The sequence below is a fragment of the Chenopodium album genome, chromosome 10, assembly GCF_948465745.1.
Source record: "Chenopodium album chromosome 10, dcCheAlbu1.1, whole genome shotgun sequence".
NCBI classification, from domain to species: Eukaryota; Viridiplantae; Streptophyta; class Magnoliopsida; order Caryophyllales; family Amaranthaceae; genus Chenopodium; species Chenopodium album.
The window spans coordinates 1,151,960-1,173,090 of NC_137843.1; the positions used below are offsets into that span (position 1 = coordinate 1,151,960).

Sequence of the window (21,131 nt, forward strand, 5' to 3'; positions counted from 1 at the left end):
GCCTTGTTCTCTTCAGCTTAATTCCAGTTCAGTTTCTAATTTCCTTCTCTCATAAACAGTTAAGTTCAGTTCACTTCCTAATTTTCTTCTCTCATAAACAGTTAAGTTCAGTTAAGTTAAGTTCAGTTCAGCTCCAATCAATTCAATTCAGTTTAGCTCACTTTAGCAAATCTGAATAGACCTTAATTGTGTGCAAAAAATCTCCATCTATTCTTATTCGGAGTACCTCTAAATAAGATAAGGTATCTAGAAAAAAAATCTCCACTTATTAAATAAAGGGTAATGATATATGTACCCGTTAAGGCTATATATAAGCATTAAATATACTTCCCAAAATGGATTAAGTTGGAAATTCATGACAAAATCACGTGCAAATCGGTGTAATTAATGTTAATTTTTCCTAAATTTTTCCTTTTTGAGCTTCTTATACATAACCCTAAGGGTTATGATTATCATTTTCCTTAAATAAAACCCTCAAAAAAAATCTTCATTTATACAAATATAAATAAACCTCAAAATTAGAAAATGTATAATTGATGTGTAATTTGAGTCCATGGTCCAAGACTTTGTAATTTGGAGTCCTCCGTATTGTATTTGGGTACTACATTGTCCAATTTCGTGAGTTTCAACACAACTCTCTCGATTCTCTCTCTTCTTCCTCAAAATTAAAAAACAAATTAAAATTAATCTGTATTTCTCTTTAAATAAATCCTTCACTTTCTCTCTCCTCTTTCAGAAGCACCCTTCTTCCCCAACCCCTTAAGATGCGCCTCCCTTTCTCTCTCCTCCTCGTCTTCTTCCTTCTCCCCTTTCTTCTTCCTCCAACTTAATTTTTTTTTTCCAAAAACCAATTTTTTTTTTTTCTCATGAACTCAAGCTTTTTACTGGGACTCAGGAAATGGATTTCGATGGTTTGGTAGTGGGTCAAAGTACAGTATCTTCATCTTGTTCAGACCACCAAAATCAAATACTTGAAGGAAAACCCAAGTGTAGTATTAATGGATCTGGGTTAATCAAGCAAGAAAGATCCGACCCGTTTGTTGATGAAGATAATAGGGTTGCTAAAATTGTTAAAAGGGCTGATGATTTGGGGTTGAGATCTGATAATGCTGTTCCTAAACAACAAATGTTGAGCTTTTCTTCTTCAACTAAGCCTCAACAACTTAGCTTTCTCAATGCTAAAGATGTTAATTTCATTTCAGACAATAAAAATGCCCAGAATCTTCTTTTATCTTATTTTCAGCAGCAACAACAACAGCAACAACTTCCTTCTTACTCCAGAACTCCTGCTGGTATGCTCTTAATTAGTTGATTTATTAATTACTACTCGTATGTTTTTGTTTATCTGATTAATTAATTTTGTGATTAATGTATTAATTTCCAATTTAGGGTTGTTTTGATCTTGGTTTTAGGAGATGGTGTACTTTAATTAGTAAAATGTCATTATCATGATACAGTAATTTATCAATTTTTATTTTAACTAGCTTTCATTGGTAAAGGAATACAGGTTGTAAGTTGTAAAATGTCTTTTCAATCTTTTTGTTGGTCTTGTCAAGTAACAGTTCAATGATTTTTTTTTTCTTTTTTCTTTATGGATTTATTTTAGTTAAATTTGGGTACAAATTTATTTTGTGAGAAAACAAAAAAGGTAAAAAAAATTGTAATAGGGTAAAATAGTAGGATTAGTTGTTCTTGTCTTTCCAATCTATGAACTTCATGTTCTGTCTCCTCCATTGTAGCAAATTTTACAAATTTTGATGAAATTGGCTGCTGCATAAATTTTTTTTAATGTCTCTGCCAATTAATTTCAGCTATAGTTACTTTTTAATTTTATTATTTTACCCTTTTAAATTCTTATTTCCTCTGATAAATATTTGCCTTTCCGCTCTGGCAATGATAGATTTTGGTGAAACTGGTAATGCATTTCTCTAGATTATGGTCCCCATTGAATTTTGTCCTGTTTTATTCAATTATTTTCATCTTATGTTTGAATTATTATTATTGTTTATAATATGGTCTTATTTCAGCAGTTAATTTATACTATATGATGTTTATGTTATTAAAAACCAGGGTTTAATAATGGAAACTTGAATGGGAGCATGCATGGATCATTTTCAGGGATAAGAGGACCATTTACACCAGCACAATGGATAGAGTTAGAACATCAGGCAATGATATACAAGTATATAACTGCAAATGTTCCTGTTCCTGCGAATTTGCTCATTCCTATTAGGAAAGCCTTATGTTCTTCTGGCTTTCCTGGCTTCTCTTTTGGATCTTATCCTCCCCATTCATGTAAGCTTTTCCTCTTTCTACTTTGAATTGAACTGATTTCGCCTGTATATTCGTGCTTTAACATTTCGAGGGGTTAGGCTTTTGACATTGATGTCGAATTTTCAACTTTTTTTTGTTGATTAGTGATATTGTTGTTGAATTTATTGAATTATGTTATGAATTTTAAAGTTATACAGTGTATCACAGTGATGATTGAGCTCAAATAATGTATGAGTTTCTGCATGACTTTTGTTTCTAACTTTGCTTTTTTCCTTTTTGTTATGGAAAATTATAGATGGATGGGGGACTTTCCATCTAGGATTTTCTGGCAGCACAGACCCAGAGCCTGGGAGGTGTCGCCGAACAGATGGAAAGAAATGGCGGTGCTCAAGGGACGCAGTTCCTGACCAGAAATATTGTGAAAGACATATCAACAGAGGTCGCCATCGTTCAAGAAAGCCTGTGGAAGGCCACACTGGCCAAGCTGCCTCTGGACCCACTAACACAAAGGTGGTTCCAGCGATGTCTTCTTCCATGTCATCGCTGGTAACATCCACTGGTGGTGCCTCCAACAGTACTGTTACTATTGCACATCAGCACCATATCAAAGGCTTGCAGCCAACTGGTGCCAACAATGCTGCTGCTGACTCGATTGTTAACCGGTGAGACATCTCTACTTTTATGATTATCATGATGATCTGGATTCGATAGTGCATATACTCATATAGCTTTAATCGCCTCCTTTTACTTTCACTTATAAGGTAGACCCCGTTATCCCAATGTCACTTTCCTGGAAAGTGACTACAGTCTTAGTAAATATAACCCCCTCAAGATTCCCCTATAGGATAAATTTATTAGACGGATTTGATTTATCTTTGTAGTGGATGATGCTATTGTTCATTATCTGCTAGCTTTTTTTAGCATAGTTTTTAGCAGAGAAAACTAACTGTTTGTGCACGAACAGCTTTCATGATGAGCAGGGTCTCTCTGCGATGCCTCCAACCATAAATTTGAAAACCAATGACAGCCCATTTTCCATTGCAAAGCAACATATCCAGTTAGATGATTCCTCACAATCAGAATTTGGACTTGTCTCTACTGATTCCCTCCTGAACCCGACACAGAAAAGTGCCTACTTGGGCTGTAAAAGCTACAACTCTTCGATTCTTGAGTTTAATGCACAACAAACCCAATACCAATACCCACTCCGACATTTCATGGATGTCTGGCCCAAGGACAATTCTAACCGTTCATCCATCCCCTGGCCTGAAGACTCACTGAAATCAGATTGGACTCAACTATCGATGTCAATTCCCATGTCAACGACTGACTTCTCATCCTCATCTTCACCTAATCAAGAGAAGGCAACCGTTTCACCATTGAGGCTGTCTCGTGAGCTTGACCCATCTCAAATGGGTGTGGGGGTGGGAACCATTGTGGGTGAGACGGGCATGAAGCAAAATGCTTGGATACCAATTTCATGGGGAAATAGTTCAATGGGAGGTCCCTTGGGGGAGGTTCTGAACAATACAAGTAATATCACATCAGCCCTCAATCTCAAGGGTGATCAAAGATGTGATGGGAGCCCTCAGCTTGGGTCATCCCCTACTGGCGTCTTGCAGAAGTCTACCTTTGTTTCCCTTTCTAACAGCAGCTCTGCTGGCAGTCCGAGGGCTGAGAATAAGAAAACCCTCGAAGGAGCCAGTCTCTGTGACGATATCCTAGGCTCAGCAGCTCATGCTAGCTCTACATTCGTCCCTTCCATGTAAGCTGTTGGAATAAGAGCTTGCTAAGGTAAGGGGAGATTGAAAAGGAGAGATTATGTGACATTAATTTCTTCAAATTATGAAAAATTGGTTCCCAAAAGAAGTCTTCTTCGAGGCCTGTTTTGAGATCTAAAAATATGCTTATATGTTTTTCGTTAAGATTGAGTTTCCTGAACAGTTTGTGGGAGGTTCAAGACTTACAGGTGTTGTTGATAGCTCAACCCTTTTTTTTTTTTTTTTTTTTTTTTTCTTTTTTTGAGTTGTGACTATCCTCCGTCCATCGACTGGTCACAATTGTATTGTCTCTGTTGTTAGTTCGTTACCTATTGTATCTATCAATCCCTTTGCATCACCTTCTCCGTTTGGAGAAACTATCCAAACTTTCAAGATTTTTAGTTGAGGGAGAGTTGGATTTGGCATTAAAGCATGCTAATGCATCTTGAAATGCTCTTACTTAATGTGGAATAATCTTGCTTTATTTTTGGTTTATTACCATGTACTCGGGTACTTGGTACTATAATTCAGGCACCAACTTCTCTACTAGCTTTTTAAGTGTTTTTTGTCATCTAGCTAACAGCCCTAGCATCCCTTCCCCCTCTAAATTTTGAAAGATCAAACTGCTGTTCTCCCTCACCCCGGCCCCTACAATCGCCAAATCCACAATTTTTTTGGATGTAAAAGGTAAATTAACAAAAAGAAAAATTGGATAAATTCTCTTCTTATAGAAAGTCCTTGTGTAAAGACGTTCATTTAATTTCAACTATTTAGGTCGTCTTAGGATTGAGCCATGTTATTAGGATAAGGTAACTTCATTAATAAGCGACTCTAAAGAGTATACAAATAAACATATACCCATACTTGTACATACAAGTGATATTGTCATTGGAATTAGAGGTGACAAAATCCATGCTCATCACATATAAGCAAGAAGAAAGAGATATATTGAGACAAATAATTGGATAAGTTCAAAATGAGAAGCTGAAAAAAAAAAACAGCTCAAAAGAAAAATAAAAGAGAAAAAGAAAAAGGAAAAAAAAAAGGGCCCATCTTTAAGCATGGGATCTTTAGTCTTTAGTACAAAATGCAAAGATGAAAAAAAATGTGGTGAGTTAAATTTGGTTGGGTGAAGATTTAAAGGGTGTTGTCGGATGAAAGGTTTCATTGGTGACTCCTGTCTCATATCCGGGAGCTTCAGACCATATTCACCAGTCCTTTCTTCTACCACTTACTTACTCATTTATTTCTCTTTTTTTAATTCAATTATTAATACGACTATGGTTTTTGTTTTATTTTATGTCTTATTTTATGGCATTTATTAGCATGTTTTTTTCTAAAATTACACACCTTTTATCTTTAATAATGTGGATAAAAAGGAAAGTTGAGGTAAATATATTTGTTTAAGAGAAGTATCAAGTGGAGTAATAATATAGGTTTGGTGAGCTTGTGGGGTTAATATTTATTACTATCTTTATCATACTTCATCAATATTCATCACCATTTATTCCATTTTCTGAAAGGGACTTATGTTTGTTTTAAGTAGGACTAATTTGTTTTTGATCTTTTATTGCAATATTATATCTTCGATAAATGCCAAACCTTTAAATTTTGGACATCTGTTGTAGCATTGGATTGTGGAAGTACTATTTAAAAAAAAAAAAAAACTCATTAAACTCAAAAATAATTACTTCATTATTAAATAAGAATTCAATTCAACATACTACTCCGTTCCTGAAGGTTTTTAAAACTTTAAAATATGTGTTTAAGTTAATAAACATGGACCGTATATACCCATTATGGCGTACTTCAAAACAAAATCACGTGGGATCATGTTGGATACATTTTAATTTATGTTGTTTTCATAAATTTATCATTCACGAAATTAGATGTATTAATAGTTGAATATTGCATAAAAAAAAACTTTTAGATATGAAGATACAGACGTTTAGTAGTATATAAACCAATCCGTAAAAATATTTTAATCCAAACTCTTTATTTCTTCTAGAACAACATTAATTTAGTAAAAATCACACCCTAACATCCCATACCTCTACAATGAAGTTAATTATTTTGTGTACCACCCATTCCATGTCTTTCCATCTAAAACATGAAACACAACCTACCTTTTTTGAAAGTGATGGTAGTTGGGGAACGATTTTAGTACAGTCGGTTGCATTGCAAATAAATTAATCACCATTATTTTCTTGTGGCTCATAAATACACAATTAATTAACGAGGAAAAAAGTAGGGAGTTTTAAGTCAAGCCCATATGATGATCATGAACAAGGCTTACATATGCAACAATATGCATGTTATCACCAATTTTTTTAGTGCTTGTTTAATGTTTGAATGTGAAATTTGGCTTGCCCCGAGCTCTAATAGAGTTGAATGTAAGTTTCTTACAAAAAAAACAAACTTCAAACTCAATAAAATTAATTGTTCATCGATCTTTGGCTTGGAATGATTAAGTAACAAAATAATGATCAAATAAATCTAATTATGTATTCACATATGCTTAAAGTCTGATGTACAAATTGAGATTTAGAATTGATGATTGATTTTATCCTCATTAAGAAGAGGTGTCCTAACAATCTAAAATCTCTCGCAAATCAACATGGTCAATTAATAAGCTCACAAGCTGAACACTTTGAAACTGAGGAAATCGTAAGAGGATTCTCACTTTCTCACCCGCAAAGAACTCCTTAATGCAAAACGGAAGATTTAAACCTTCAACAACATACATCATAGAGGTACGATGTACCATGTAAATACATAGTGCACATTACTAGAAGTCTTCAACCTATTTGTCAGTACCTGAAGGTGCTTGATTGCTTCCGTTTCAACGTTGAAATAAAGCTATTTGCTTACCTCGTGAAATCATGTCTTCCATCAGAAATTTAGAATGTACATTGACAAAAAAGTCACGAGTCCTCTTGGAACTTGTTGAAAGCCTTCGTTTCTTTATTTTTTTTAGATTACTTCATTAATTTATTTTTTATTTTTTTTTTATTTTATTTTTTTTTTTTTGAAAATTACATTTCTTTAAACACAAAAGCAAATGTGCGTTTTGAGGGCGTCGAATAAGATAGTTAAAAGTAGAAATATTTAGTTAAAATGAACATTAATTACACCATTGACGTGTGATTTTGTCATGTATTCCAATATTAGGACATGTTCTGATTGACTGAAGTGAACTGAATTGAATATTTTATGAAATAAGGAAATTAAGAACTGAAGTGAACTGAAATAATCTGAATATAACAGGCCCTTAATACCACTTTAAGTTATTATAAATGTTTATCTAACGCCCCAAAGACATTTTTTAGCAAGATCATTCTTTAAAAGTTACTCCATGTCAAATTAGGTGTAATAACTAGTAACTACCCAAGAACTCTTTTACAGGAATACATGTCTTTTACAAGCATAATATTATACTACTTCAATTAATATATAACTGTAATAACTCAATAGTCAATATTTCGTACTAAGCGTGTTTCATGTTTACGGACTTATAGTTACACTACTTACAATTATAGTGATCTCGTTTAATGAAGTATCTAACTTCCACTAACAAGCAACTACCAAGAACATTAATATACTTGTCAAAAAAAAAAAAACATTAATACGGCACCTTAGAATACACCTTGAGTTTCTGGCTAGTTCATCACTCATCGGTTCATTTGATTGATAACTCGAAATCGGAAACGGTGAATTTCAATGGATCATATTCAAAATAGAAAGGCAGCTCAGCTGACACGCACTCGCACTTGGTGCATCATATAGCAATCTATCAGACGATTAATGGTGCTTTTGCATCATTGCCACCCTCCAACCAACATGTTAATCCTTTGATCAAAGTTCGTTTTTTTTTCTTTGAAAGGAAAATAATAAGTTTTTGCAAATTGAGTTAAAATTAGTAAAAGTCTTAAATCCGAAAAGATTGAAAAAATAAGTCATTGGCACATAGCTAAAAAGAGAGATAAATCTTAAAATCTTTAATAAAAAAAATAAATTAAATTGATAAAAACCATAATAATTTTATCAAACAAAGTACTCTATGAAATTAATTTTCAAAAAAGAAAGAAAATGAGCCAAAGATCGAAGATACTAGAGAAAACGCAATCATTGATGTAGGCCCAAAAGGATTGGCAGTCTTAGGCTTACAGGACATCTTAAAGGCCCATTATGTTTGGGGTATACAGTGTGTTTCTATATCATTGGCCCACAAAGTTGAATTTAAATGTGGTACGGGTTTACACAAGGCATTATGACAAATTTTTAAGTAGAAATGAGAGTACTAATTTTCACAATTCAGACTTGTTAAGATAGATTATTTGACATAAAAAATACTTGAATATTTTTCCATAATAAACTTTTATTGTGCTTAAGAAATAATTATATGATCAAAGTTAATTAAAAAATGAAAAGGCTAGACCAAAAATGGACTGTGATGGAAGGGTTGAGTTTATTCCAATAAGGTGTTCACCAACTTGAAATCAGTTATCTTCAACCACAGTTGGATACAGATGATGTTGTGCAATCAGAGTAATGCAATTGACATGAAACAGATGAGTATCTATATCTCAACTATAAGCAAGAATTGTTGAATGAATGAATTTGGTGTTATCTGTCTTTCCACAGTATCAATTCCATTTAAGCGAAAACTTTAAATTTATTCCGACATCAACAATGCCTGATGCTAACTGAGCAAGAGCAACTTCAAACTCGTGCTTCGGATTGAAACAGTGAACAATGCAGTAAGATTGGTAAATCTGGGGAAGCTTCAGTTATTGAACCTTCTCCTTACAACAATCAGCATAACACTGTTGCGATGTGTATTGCTATAATGATGATCAAACAAGAAAATTAAGGTACCAGTTGCTATTGTGGTTTTGTGTCACTCTCCTTGCTTGCTGGTGTCGCAGCTTCCTCCTCGAGCCTTTTCTTCCAATACTCCTCCAATGGAGGGCCAAATAATGACTTGCCAGATATAATACCAATTCTGCAAAAAATTTAATCCAAGTCAAAGAATGTTTTTATTGTAAGCTCATAATAATACTCAGAATGTTGAAAAGCTTTTTGGCTACTATAAAAGAGGTAAACCAGAAGAGAGCACTACTCAATATTTACTAAAAGATGGTTAATCGCTTCAATAATGAGTGTACTCGACTAACTCGAGTCATTGCTTAGATAAACCTAAAAAGACCAATGCTTGAGAGTTTAGACATCAGATCATTTAGATGTATGGTGTTCAGCTACTTTTCTTTGAATTTAAACATCACAATTCTACTTTAAGCATTGCAAAGGGAAAATCACGAAGAACAGGAGGTAAGGGAGTGGGAACTGGAGAGGATACAAAAAGTGTTTTTCATCCTCTTCTTCATGCCCTGAAGAATTTTAATAGAACTTTTAGTAGGCCAAATGCTTTTGGCAAATATTGAACAGACGTAAGCAAAGATTCTATTACATCGATGACATAGTAAAAACATAAAATAATTAGCATCTTTGTGCAAAAGTATATTGAAGCACTCACAATTCACAGACATTGGCTGTGAGTTGCTGGCCGGAAAATAGGGATCTATTATGCCCAAAATTAAGCATGTCTACGTTGACACCGGCTATTGAGTGAAACAAAAAATCCAAAGATTTAAAATCTCAACCAGAAGAGGTGGAAGATGACATTTTTTTTTCCTTCTTTTAGTAAAGAGCTAGAACAGACATTGCACCAAGTCATGAGTTCATTGATTGAGAAATGAAGATCAAGAAATAAACGGCATTATGATTGATAAGCTTGGGTTGTCAAATACAAAAGCTTTGCTAGAAGCCTGAATAGAAGATCAAGCACTGGCCTTCAGCTGTTAGGCATCATTGTGCAGGGATGAGGTACGGGAGCATACTCTTGGATTCAATTTAAGGGCGACATTGCTCCACTCAGTCGTATTTGCTAGTGAACTATAAGGTCTATAACAACAGCAACAACTATGACAAACTCGCAATTGGAACTATAACAGCTACAGCTACTTATATACTCGTATTTGCAAGTGAACTATAACAACAGCAATAGCAACAACAACAATAACAGCAACAACTATGACAAACTCGCAATTGGAACTATACGCTACTACCATATTGTGTGTTAAATAGCCAAGTGAGCTATCCAAATCTTTCTAATTTTGGAAGGATTTGATTTAAAAACAGGTAGATGATTATAATCGTCATTCCTTTTCCTTCCCCAAATTCCATCACTACTTCGCCACTCCCTTTCAAATTGATCATTATCTAATATTATCATCCAAACACACAAAGAAATTCAACCGAAACTCGAAAGCTATCGAACAAAATACAATCCCTTAAATGGGCAAAGTTTACAAAATTAATCATCTCCTTAACATTTCTGAAGAAAAACGCTAACAGGAATATATTGAATTTCTTCATTTTGTCAAATTCAATTTGTTATGTTACTTTTTAAGCATTGAAATAAGAAATTTCCATTTCTTAAACCAATTTTAAGTAACTAGCATCATAATTTTCAAAGGTAGTCCGAATTTCGATCCATTTTAACAAACACATTGATAAATATAATCAAAATTACAAAATTCAATCAAAGACAAATATAATCAAAACAAACAAAATTAAAAGAAGAAATAGCAAAGTAAAGATGAAAGATGAAAGAACTAACATGACAGCACCAGCAACCAAGGGAATCGACGGAAATCGACGTCGGTAAAACATATTGTTGATCTCTTCGTTGCTTTCTACAAGATCACCTATTCCTCATGATCTCCATTTTAGGGTTCTTTCTCTCTCCTGCAATCAATGGGCTTTGAATTTGGGCTGCTTTACCTATTCTTTAAGGCCCAATTTCTACTTGGGCTTAACCCTTATCCACAAAACATAGCCCGTAGTAGATGTTTGCGTTTATGGTCACAATGCTATGTTAGTTGTTAGATATTGTTGTTCTCAAAATAATGGAGTACTTATAAGAGCAAGATTAGCGCAGTCTCATCTTAAAACTTAAATCTATTGTCACATCAACTTTTTAGATTAAGTTTAATTTTTTTTTTTTAATTTATAATTATGTTAAGACTCGATAAAATTTATCTCTTCAATCGCTCAGACTCATTTTTTTACATGTAAATTAAATTATTAAAGTTTTTTAAAAATAAAAAAAAAAATTAATTGAGTGTTAAATTGAGTCTGAAGTTGAGTCTTGAATTTTCAAGAATCCACTTCAGATTTTATTAAGACCAAACTTCATAAATGCTTAAAAATAATAAAGTCTTGTCTTAAGACCGTAAAATTAGAAAATGATGATGTCATCTAAAATCTTAAGACTCAGGGCTAATCTTGCTCTAAGTTTTATTTATTTAAAACGTATTTATTTATTTTGAGAGAAAGATACACGATTCTAAATTATGTTTGTAGTAGTTAGAAATAGCCATCAAAATAATTTGTTTGTAGAATTGGATTTGGAACTATAGTTGGACGTTGGATTAGATTAGTACAGTACAACAATATTGAGTACTTCACTACTTCATAGTCCGTACTTTATATGTTTTGACTAAAATAAACTTATCTTATATAAAGTTATCATTTGCCTTTTTATAAGATTTATGTTAAAGTATTGATTTAATCAAAAATTTAAGCTAATGATTAAGATCTAAGATTGAGTTTATATTATTACCTAATTTTGTGTCCCGTGCGATGTCCAGGTTGTTTATTGAATTTTAAAATAAAACTTTTTTTTATCTAAAATATATATGTTATTTGAATTTTCAACTCATGGATTAATAATCACTTGACAATCATACTTGTCCGTTTATTAGTATTATTAACGTACAACCAGAACGGTCGTCTAAAAGTGTGATCTCTTTTCATTTTCTCTAAATATTTAGGGAAAGCCCAGTTGCATGTTAAAGACTTAAGAGAATGGTTATATAATCATAATAAGGTCTCTTTGTTTTTTTTTTCCCCCTTTTGTACGTCTCTAGATCCGTCATTTGTATAAAAATATTGGCATTTTATTGAAAATAAAATTTTAAACCAAAAGTTTTATTGAAAATAAAACTCTAAAATAACTTTTTTATCCTACTATATCTATCCAAATTGACATTTGTATAGAAGTATTGGTATTTTATTGAAACTAAAATTCTAAACCAAAACTTTTATTGAAAATAAAACTTTAAAATAACTTTTTTATTCTACTATATCTATCCAAATTTTAATGAAAATAGAACTCTAAAACAACCCTTTTTCTTAATATTAACTTTTTTATCCTATTCTACAACTTTCAAATAAATCCTAGGTGTCATATTAATAAATAATTGTCGCCTACGTGGCACGACACTTAGCATTGACACTTGGCGAAAAACTGAAATGTCAAGTGTCGTTATCTCGTGACCTGGCTAAAAGTTTAGCTTTATATATTAGTTATATGATATGATTCACAATAGCCGGGAAGAATAATTGCATTGTATACCTGATACGACATACGAATTGAAGTTGTTTATCCATCACATACATCTTGATTTGTCATCTACCCACCAAAATGACTACGACAAAAGACATTAATTTCATTTATATTTATATCACCTCATAATCAATACCGTCATTTACTTCATTTGGATAACAATAGATTTTTTTTTCCCTTTTTGTTGTATTAACAACTCAACAAGCGTTGCCCGGAACAAAAAAAAAAAAAAAAAAAAACCCTCAGACTAGTGAGAATGCAATAAATTACCCAAAAAAAAAAAGGGGGGGGGGGGGGGGGGGGCGGGGAATTGATGGGAAAATGGTGGTTCTTCAATGAGATAGCAAAGTCAAGAAAAAAGGCCTTGTTGTGTTGGTCAGGCCCATGCAGAAAGATTTAGTCAAAAAAACTCAAAAGAAAACCAGAACATCATATCATATTTATTTTTTGTTAGCGCACTTTTATGTGTGCTCTCATAAAGAGTTAAAGACTTATAAGCTAGCTCAAATTAATACTCACTTGGCTACCATAGCTTAGATCAGTCTGCCATGCATGACCATTTACTCATTTAGATAGATGTATTGAAGACATATATTTTATATATTACATTACATATTCACCATTTTCTTCCTAGCTACAATTTTTTGTTGGGGTCAAATAGTTTGAATTTTTACAGCTTGACTAATTCCAGATAATACAGTTCATTGGCCTAATTTTTGTGGGTAATGTGGGATTAGTTATAAATGCAATTATTTTAATGGAAGAAAAATAGGACGAAATAATCTTGAATGTCCTTTATATTCACATAAAAAAAAAAAGTGGGATTTAGCAATAAAACCGAATCTATTTTGATGTGTGATTTCATACACATACACCCCGTGCATTAGTGAGTGTATATTGTACCGGCCGATTAGAATTAAGGTGGTGAATTTCATTTATGTAACATGTGGCACTCATATAGTATACTTTGTGTATAATAGACTAAAAGTCTTTGTATCACTCACCCAAATTTACATTTTTTGCTAGCTACCCTAAAACCCATCTTGGGGAGCTAAAGCAGTCGAGAGCTATAAAAAAAAATGACTTGGTTAATCCCGAAGTGACTTGAGCCAGAATTTTATTTAAATGGGTGCAATGATTAACATGACTCAAATTTAAAATGACATGATTCGATTCCAGCCCGCACAAGTGCACAACCAATCGATGTGACCGCTCTAGAGTTGTAAAAGGCATTGTCATCATACATTATATTATTATAATTGTAAGGTTTTGATCTCTCCACATCAAAATTCCGGCAGTGACACTTATGCTCAACCGGCAACTACCCGTGGGTTTGAATTTGAGTTACGTGACAGAGACATATTTATTAATATTCAAAAGATTTTATACAGAAAGAGAGAAATAGCAAACTTGCATGGTAGCTAGGTGGAAGGTATATGTAACATACTAACATGCAATTTGCAGACTACCTAACCAATTTAGTAGCAAAGCTACTTCGCAATTTAATCTCAAGCTTCTAGAATGGCCACATCCCATGCATTCTCCTAAGTTTTTGTCAAGTATATGCCCCATGCTAGCAACCTTCTAATGAAGCATTCAAATCAAACACCATGATTTTTTTTAATTAGAGTTCACTTGGACCATTCATTTGATATGAGGGAGGGTGATGAAGTGTAAACGCCATTAATGCTAAGTATCTAAATTTATTAATACGTAAGTGCTCGTATGTTTTTGTTATTCTTCTTTATTAATGGGTTGATTTTACGTTGTATTTATACTATTTATTTATTTATTATTGAGTGTCTTTTAATTGCGACTTTGAATAAGCCAAAAGAAAATTAATAAGTCAAGATTTTCATATCACGATATTTAGGGTATTTAATGATTTTTTGAAATTGGGGTTATTATTGGATAGTTCTTTAAAAACAAAAAGAGTGGGGTGGGGGGTAGAAATTATATTATGATCATATGATTAATGCACGAACGAATAGAAGTATAGGTCATCGTCTATCCTCATTTTTATTTGAATGGAAGTAAAGTCTAACTTGACTCTTGATTATATTACTCCGTAGAATTAATGAAATATATAAGAAGTCAAAGATTATTTAATACTATTATCAATATACGGAGTACAAAATGTCACTTCGTACTTCAGAAAAACATAGTCCTCTTCACATTATTTAATTAATGTGGTTAATCAATTGTTTGTAAACCATGTATATGTATTATCTATGTGTAATAAGAATAATAGAGTACTCCGTAGTATATTATGAATAAAATAAATTATTTATGAGAATGAGTGATATTGAATATTCTCTCCGTCCCTAAATTACATTTATAGCTCTAATATTTATTTCTCACATAATAGAGAGAAGTAAGAATGTAATTTAGGGACGAAGGAAGTATCCTTTAACAAATAACAAGTGAGATATAAAGTGATTTAGGTTATTATTGTCTTATTCCACTTATTGTATGATTGGCATCCCTTGTTGGCCTCATGTACCAAAACTTCCTTGTTATTTTCACCAGCGATGGTAGGTTATAACAATTTATGACATACTCCTTATTACTTGTATATGAATATTGTCATATTAGTTCGTGCCATCTATGGAATGAATATTGTGGTTAGCTATTTAAGGTGTGTTTTATACCATTCACAAATCATAGAGATTAACTTATAAATCCTTTTATTGTAATAACAAAGGGTGAGAAGAGAAATTTCTAGCAAGTACAAAGCTGGTCAAATTCGTACACAAACTAATTCAAAAAATGAAAGCTTTTAATCATATATATGTGCTATTACATGTTACTCCTTTTATTGAGATATTATCGTATATTAGGAGATTTGATAGAATATTTCCTTATATTTATCTTTTATATTTTAGTTAATTCTTGATATCATTGTAACTCTATATATTCCCAATTATTTTCAATGAGAAGGCAAGCAATTCTATTCCAATTATTTTCTATTCCTCTCTAATTTATCATGGTATCAAGAGCAGGTTAATTTTTTTTTTTTCCCTTCAAAATCACAACCATGGCCGGTGGTGAGACACCACCTTCGTCCCCTTTACCTATAATTGTGGGTAATGCAAAAATTCATGAAAATCATCTATATCGTCAATTTGATGATACTTGTTGGATTATAGATACCGGAGCTACTCATCATGTTACCGGCAATAAATCTTGGTTATTTGACACTCGTTATATTGAATGTCCCGTTGGATTGCCGAATGGTGAAAGTGTTTTTGCTACTTTGGAAGGATCGGTCAAATTATCCGATCAAATAACTATCTCTGGAGTCCTTTTTGTGCCACATCTTAATTGCAATTTACTTTCCGTTACACAACTCAGTGATCAATTAAATGTTGTTGTTCAATTTAACTCATATATGTGTGCTATACAGGACCGACTGAAGCAGCTGATTGGAACGGGAATTAGGCGAGATGGACTATATTATTTCTTTGGCAAGTCGAATATGGTGCAACGGGTGTCTGTGGTTGAAGCAATGTCAGATTTGGAGCTTTGGCATAGAAGAATGGGGCATCCTTCGGAGAAAATAGTTAAGTTACTTCCGCACATTAGCAATAAAAGTAGTTTAAATAAAGGTTGTGAAGTATGTTTTCGTGCTAAGCATCCTAGAGACAAATTTCCCTTGAGTGAAAATAAAACATCTAGAATTTTTGAGAAAGTGCATTGTGATTTATGGGTCCATATCGACATGTTTCTTCGTGTAGGGCTCGTTATTTTTTAACTATTGTTGATGATTATTCAAGAGCTGTGTGGATTTATTTGTTGATTGATAAAACAGAAGTTTTTCAGATGTTTATGGCGTTTGTTGCTATGGTTGAAAGGCAATTTAATCAGACAATTAAAATTGTTCAGAGTGATAATGGAACCGAATTTAATTGCTTGATTGATTTTTTTATTGCTACTGGAATTATTTTCCAAACTTCTTGTGTGGGAACCCCTCAACAGAATGGGACAGTTGAACGAAAACATAAACACATTCTTAATGTTGGGAGAGCCTTGAGATTTCAAGCAAAATTGCCTATTTATTTTTGGGGTGAATGTGTTTTGGCCGCCGCTCACTTAATAAACCGAACTCCAACCCCTATTCTTCAAAACAAAACCCCATTCGAAATTCTCTTTAATAAAACCCCTTCCTTTGATGCTATTCGTACCTTTGGATGCTTGTGTTTTGCTCATAATCAAAAGACTAAGGGGGATAAGTTTGCTAGTCGGAGTCGAAAGTGTGTATTTTTGGGGTATCCGTTTGGGAAGAAGGGATGGAGGTTATATGATCTTGAAACTAAAGAGTTCTTTGTGTCTCGTTTGGTGGTATATGGGAACCATCAGAAAGAAGGTGTAGATTATGATGAGACATTTGCTCCGGTTGCTAAGATGACCACGGTTCGTACTGTTCTTGTTATTGCGGCCGCCAAGAATTGGGAAATTCACCAAATGGACGTTCATAATGCGTTTCTTCATGGTGACTTGGATGAAGAAGTTTACATGAAATTACCACCCGGTTTTCAGAGTTCGGATCCTTCTTTGGTTTGCAGATTGAAAAAGTCTCTCTATGGTTTGAAGCAAGCACCTCGATGTTGGTTTGCTAAACTCACCAAAGCCTTAAAACAGTATGGTTTCAAACAATCTTACTCTGATTATTCTTTATTCACTCATACTACTCGTGATACTCAGATTACAGTTTTAGTGTATGTTGATGATTTGATTATTTCTGGGAACGATTCCGCTGCATTGACTGTTTTTAAGGCCTACTTATGTGACTGTTTCAAGATGAAGGATCTAGATCCTTTGAAATATTTTTTGGGGATTGAAGTGGCTCGTAGCTCTGCAGGTTTATTCTTGTGTCAGCGAAAATATACTCTGGATATTATTTCTGAGACAGGCTTGTTAGGAGCAAAGCCTAGTGGTTTTCCCATGGAGCAAAATCACAAATTGGGATTGGCCACCGGCGAATTTCTTTCTGATCCAGAGTCCTATAGACGGCTTGTTGGTCGATTGATTTATCTTACTGTCACACGCCCTGACTTGGCGTATTCAGTTCATATTTTGACTCAGTTTATGCAACAACCTCGTAGTGAACACTGGGATGCTGCAATGAGGGTAGTTCGATACTTGAAAGGGACTCCTGGACAGGGTATTTTATTAAGCTCTGATTGTGATTTAACTCTGCAGGGTTGGTGTGATTCAGATTAGGCTGTTTGTCCTCTTACTCGACGTTCTTTATCTGGTTGGCTAGTTTTTCTTGGAAAATCTCCTATTTCATGGAAAACTAAGAAGCAACCAACAGTTTCTTTCTCCTCTTCGGAGGCCGAGTATAGGTCCATGTCTTCGTGCTCTAAAGAGCTAAAATGGGTAAAGGCTTTGTTATTGAGTCTTGGCGTGCAACATCCAAAGGCAATTAAGTTATTTTGTGATAATGAGGCAGCTCTGCACATTGCAAAGAATCCGGTTTTTCATGAACGTACAAAGCACATTGAGATCGATTGTCACTTTGTTCGTGATGCTATTACTGAGGGATGGCTATCTACTTCTCATGTTTCGACATCTTCACAGCTTGCTGACATTTTTACAAAGGCACTTGGGAAAGCACAATTTGATTATCTTCTCTCCAAGTTGGGCATTTTTTGATCCCCATGCTCCAACTTGAGGGGGGGTATTGAGATATTATCGTATATTAGGAGATTTGATAGAATATTTCCTTATATTTATCTTTTATATTTTAGTTAATTCCTGATATCTTTGTAACTCTATATATTCCCAATTATTTTCAATGAGAAGGCAAGCAATTCTATTCCAATTATTTTCTATTCCTCTCTAATTTATCACCTTTCGATATGTCTTGTTTTTCCCATTTAAAATCTTTTTGTAAGTCAAAAAAGAGGAAGAACAAAAAAGATCGAAGGAAGTATTAGATAAAGTAACTATAATATACTCATATATCTAGGTTGATAAAGCACGTACACAAGTAGTAAATGGTAATCATATAATTAACATTAAATTCTCCAAAAGATAATTCCTGCGAAATCTGAATCATATACGAGGTACGGATGGGAGTATTATATAATTAAAATATATTATTCAAGGATTTTGGCTTTGAGTGTAGATATAATCAGTATGAGCCACGAGTGTTCTCCTCAGCAAACAGTCCTCATCACTAGCTCCTTGACAATTTTCAATGTCATTCACCTTCAAATTTTCTTTTTCTGAGTCCTGTTTAACATCAGCAAAAATCAGCTATGATAATTAGCCTAATTTTATTTTATAAGGAATAATTAATTAATAGCCTAATTTTACATTCACGAATTAATGCCCATTAAACTTACGAATTTAGATGCATTATTACTACCTCTGTCTGAAATTAGTGTAACACTATTCATTTGTTTAATAAGTAACTCAATTACGAGTGCTTACCATATCAACGTGATGACATTTATTTGTTTATTAAGTAACTCAATTATGAGTACTTACCATATCAACAACGTGATTACGTACAACTAAATCTAGACAGAGGGAGGATTACGTATTGTGGCTACACCCGTTAATTCATGCACAATAACAAAATGATTATATGGAAAATGTAAGAATATATATTACATACCCCATGAGGAGAATCTGGCATAGGACGAGCAGCAAAAGTTAGAGTTGTAGAACAAACAATAAGAGCTATCAAAAAGAGTGCGCTGAATTTTGCCATTATAATTTAATTTGCTACAACTTTGGTTTATTTGGCTCTCTTTAATTCCTTAATAATAAGGTAATAGTGTGTTAAAAGGGGAGGAGAGAGAGAGAGAAATAGAGATGAGTTGTTTGAGAGATAATTCTAAAAAAGAGGAGAGATGGAGAGTATATATAGGAAAGACTTGATGGTTGGTACGGTGTGAACTTTGGAAAGACAGAGAATATTGGAAAATGTAATTAATTAAGATAAGAGTTAAATTAAACTTAATTTAGCAACCAAAACCAGTGGCGGATATTAAATTAAGGTAAATTGTTGATATTCGTCACATTTGATATTATTAAACCAATCTAATTATCTTTCTTAATATAGGATTTGATTGATGATTATGTGAATCAATGTTGATGCAATAATTATAGATGATGATTTTTTTATTTTTTTATTTTTTTTCTCTCTTTTGGACATGTGAAAAATGAACGAAATACTTTTTTTGTTTTTCTTGTGACATTGGGTTTTTTTTAATGTGCGGTTTGAATATCATTTTTTGAAAAAGTTTTGATAATATTAAAAAAAAAAAAAAAAAAATACTAATATCAAAGTTGTATTTTTTTTCTGTAAAACTGTGTTAGGGCAAAAGAGAAAAGAAAAGGCTAGTGACATCTTATGTAAGATTTGGCTAGTTAGCAGTTACCTTACCTTATTAATTATTGCTAATTTGGATCATACTATTTAATTTTTTTTCGTATGCAAACACTTACTTCGTATAATGTTGAAGAAATACCATGAGTATTTTTGAACAATGTCACGTTTAACTTTTGATAATTTTGGTATAATACCAATAAGTCATTATTGTTAATATTGATCGGGTGTATTTGTATAGTGGTTGGACATTGTGTGCATATTAGTATATTACAGCTTTTATATTACGGAGTATATATGGAAAATATATATAAAAAAAAAGGTCAATAAATTAATCTTTTGTGGACAGAGGCAACATTTTTCTTGTAATTATATACTATACTCCTACTACATATTTCTTTTTCTAATCCTTTAATTTTAAGAAAATGTTATACATAGCCTTTAGGGCTACATATAAGCATTAAAAACACACTTAAAAATCGTATAAAGTTAGAAAATCATAAAAATATAAACACTAATTGTACTGATTTACGCGTATTTTTGTCATGAATTTCTAATTTTATACAATTTTAAAGAGTTTATTTAATGATTATATATATAACATTACCCTTTATTATACTCCGTATTAACCCACATATTTTCCAAATTGTTATTTATTACAGTATATTGAAACTTGTTTCAAATTAAAATTCAACGTAAACAAAATACTATTCACAATTCACGCACCATGTCTTTACTTTATTTGATAAAATTCCATAGTCAATGGCCTTGCTCGGGTGAGAATGAAGATTATAGAGAATATATTGATCTCCTAGTACAAATGTACAATAACACTAATGATGTGTTGTTACACTACTGTCACAATCTTAAGACTTTGAACTAATGGAAAAAGTTTTTCTATTTTCTTTTGTTTTAATTTTACAAGGGCATATAACGATATAGACCAAAATGTAAGCTATACCCCAAAATTCTCCTCGACCACATGAAAAAGATGTGATAGATTATACAGTAACATTTATCACTTAGAATAACTATTTAAAAAGTGGAGACAATTTCTAGTGAACTTACCGATCATTCATTCAAATCAATGATAGTTATAAATTAAATAATTAATTAAAATTGTATAGAAATTTCAATGATAGTTATCAATTCGAATGCCTTATCCTTAATAAGGTGGATTGACTACTTTCACTCACGTTTGCATGGAGACAATTGTAAATAGTGAGTACGTGTGTGGATCGTCTTGGAAGGTTCAATTCAAAGGATGTGCCAGTTTTTT

General features: G+C 32.8%; 1 protein-coding gene and 2 long non-coding RNA genes across 4 annotated transcripts; 1 reads left to right on the forward strand and 2 right to left on the reverse strand.

The window, feature by feature from the left end:
* Window positions 1-604: 604 nt before the first annotated feature.
* LOC145563032 (growth-regulating factor 2-like) lies at window positions 605-4,529 on the forward strand. Of its 2 annotated transcripts, none has more exons than XM_081623437.1 (4): window positions 605-1,292; window positions 2,071-2,295; window positions 2,570-2,936; window positions 3,239-4,529. In XM_081623437.1, exons 1-4 carry the CDS (start codon window positions 899-901, stop codon window positions 4,041-4,043), a joined length of 1,791 nt encoding a protein of 596 aa, XP_081479563.1. In that variant the 5' UTR covers window positions 605-898; the 3' UTR covers window positions 4,044-4,529. The 2 variants fall into 2 exon arrangements, with proteins under 2 accessions (XP_081479563.1, XP_081479565.1); XM_081623439.1 differs by having other exon boundaries at window positions 2,119-2,295.
* Window positions 4,530-8,599: 4,070 nt separating this feature from the next.
* LOC145563033 (uncharacterized) lies at window positions 8,600-10,965 on the reverse strand. Its single transcript, XR_014094493.1, has 2 exons — window positions 10,717-10,965; window positions 8,600-9,039 (listed from the first exon to the last, which is right to left on the reverse strand). It is a non-coding gene; the product is annotated as an uncharacterized LOC145563033 (long non-coding RNA).
* Window positions 10,966-18,450: 7,485 nt separating this feature from the next.
* Window positions 18,451-19,461, reverse strand: LOC145563034 (uncharacterized). Its single transcript, XR_014094494.1, has 2 exons — window positions 19,136-19,461; window positions 18,451-18,747 (listed from the first exon to the last, which is right to left on the reverse strand). It is a non-coding gene; the product is annotated as an uncharacterized LOC145563034 (long non-coding RNA).
* Between the last annotated feature and the right edge of the window lie 1,670 nt (window positions 19,462-21,131).

Coding starts and splice junctions, on each gene's coding strand:
- LOC145563032 (XM_081623437.1), top strand. CDS start 899: ATGGATTTCGATGGTTTGGTAGTGGGTCAAAGTACAGTATCTTCATCT. Junction 1,293..2,070: donor TTACTCCAGAACTCCTGCTG/GTATGCTCTTAA, acceptor ATTAAAAACCAG/GGTTTAATAATGGAAACTTG. Junction 2,296..2,569: donor ATCTTATCCTCCCCATTCAT/GTAAGCTTTTCC, acceptor GGAAAATTATAG/ATGGATGGGGGACTTTCCAT.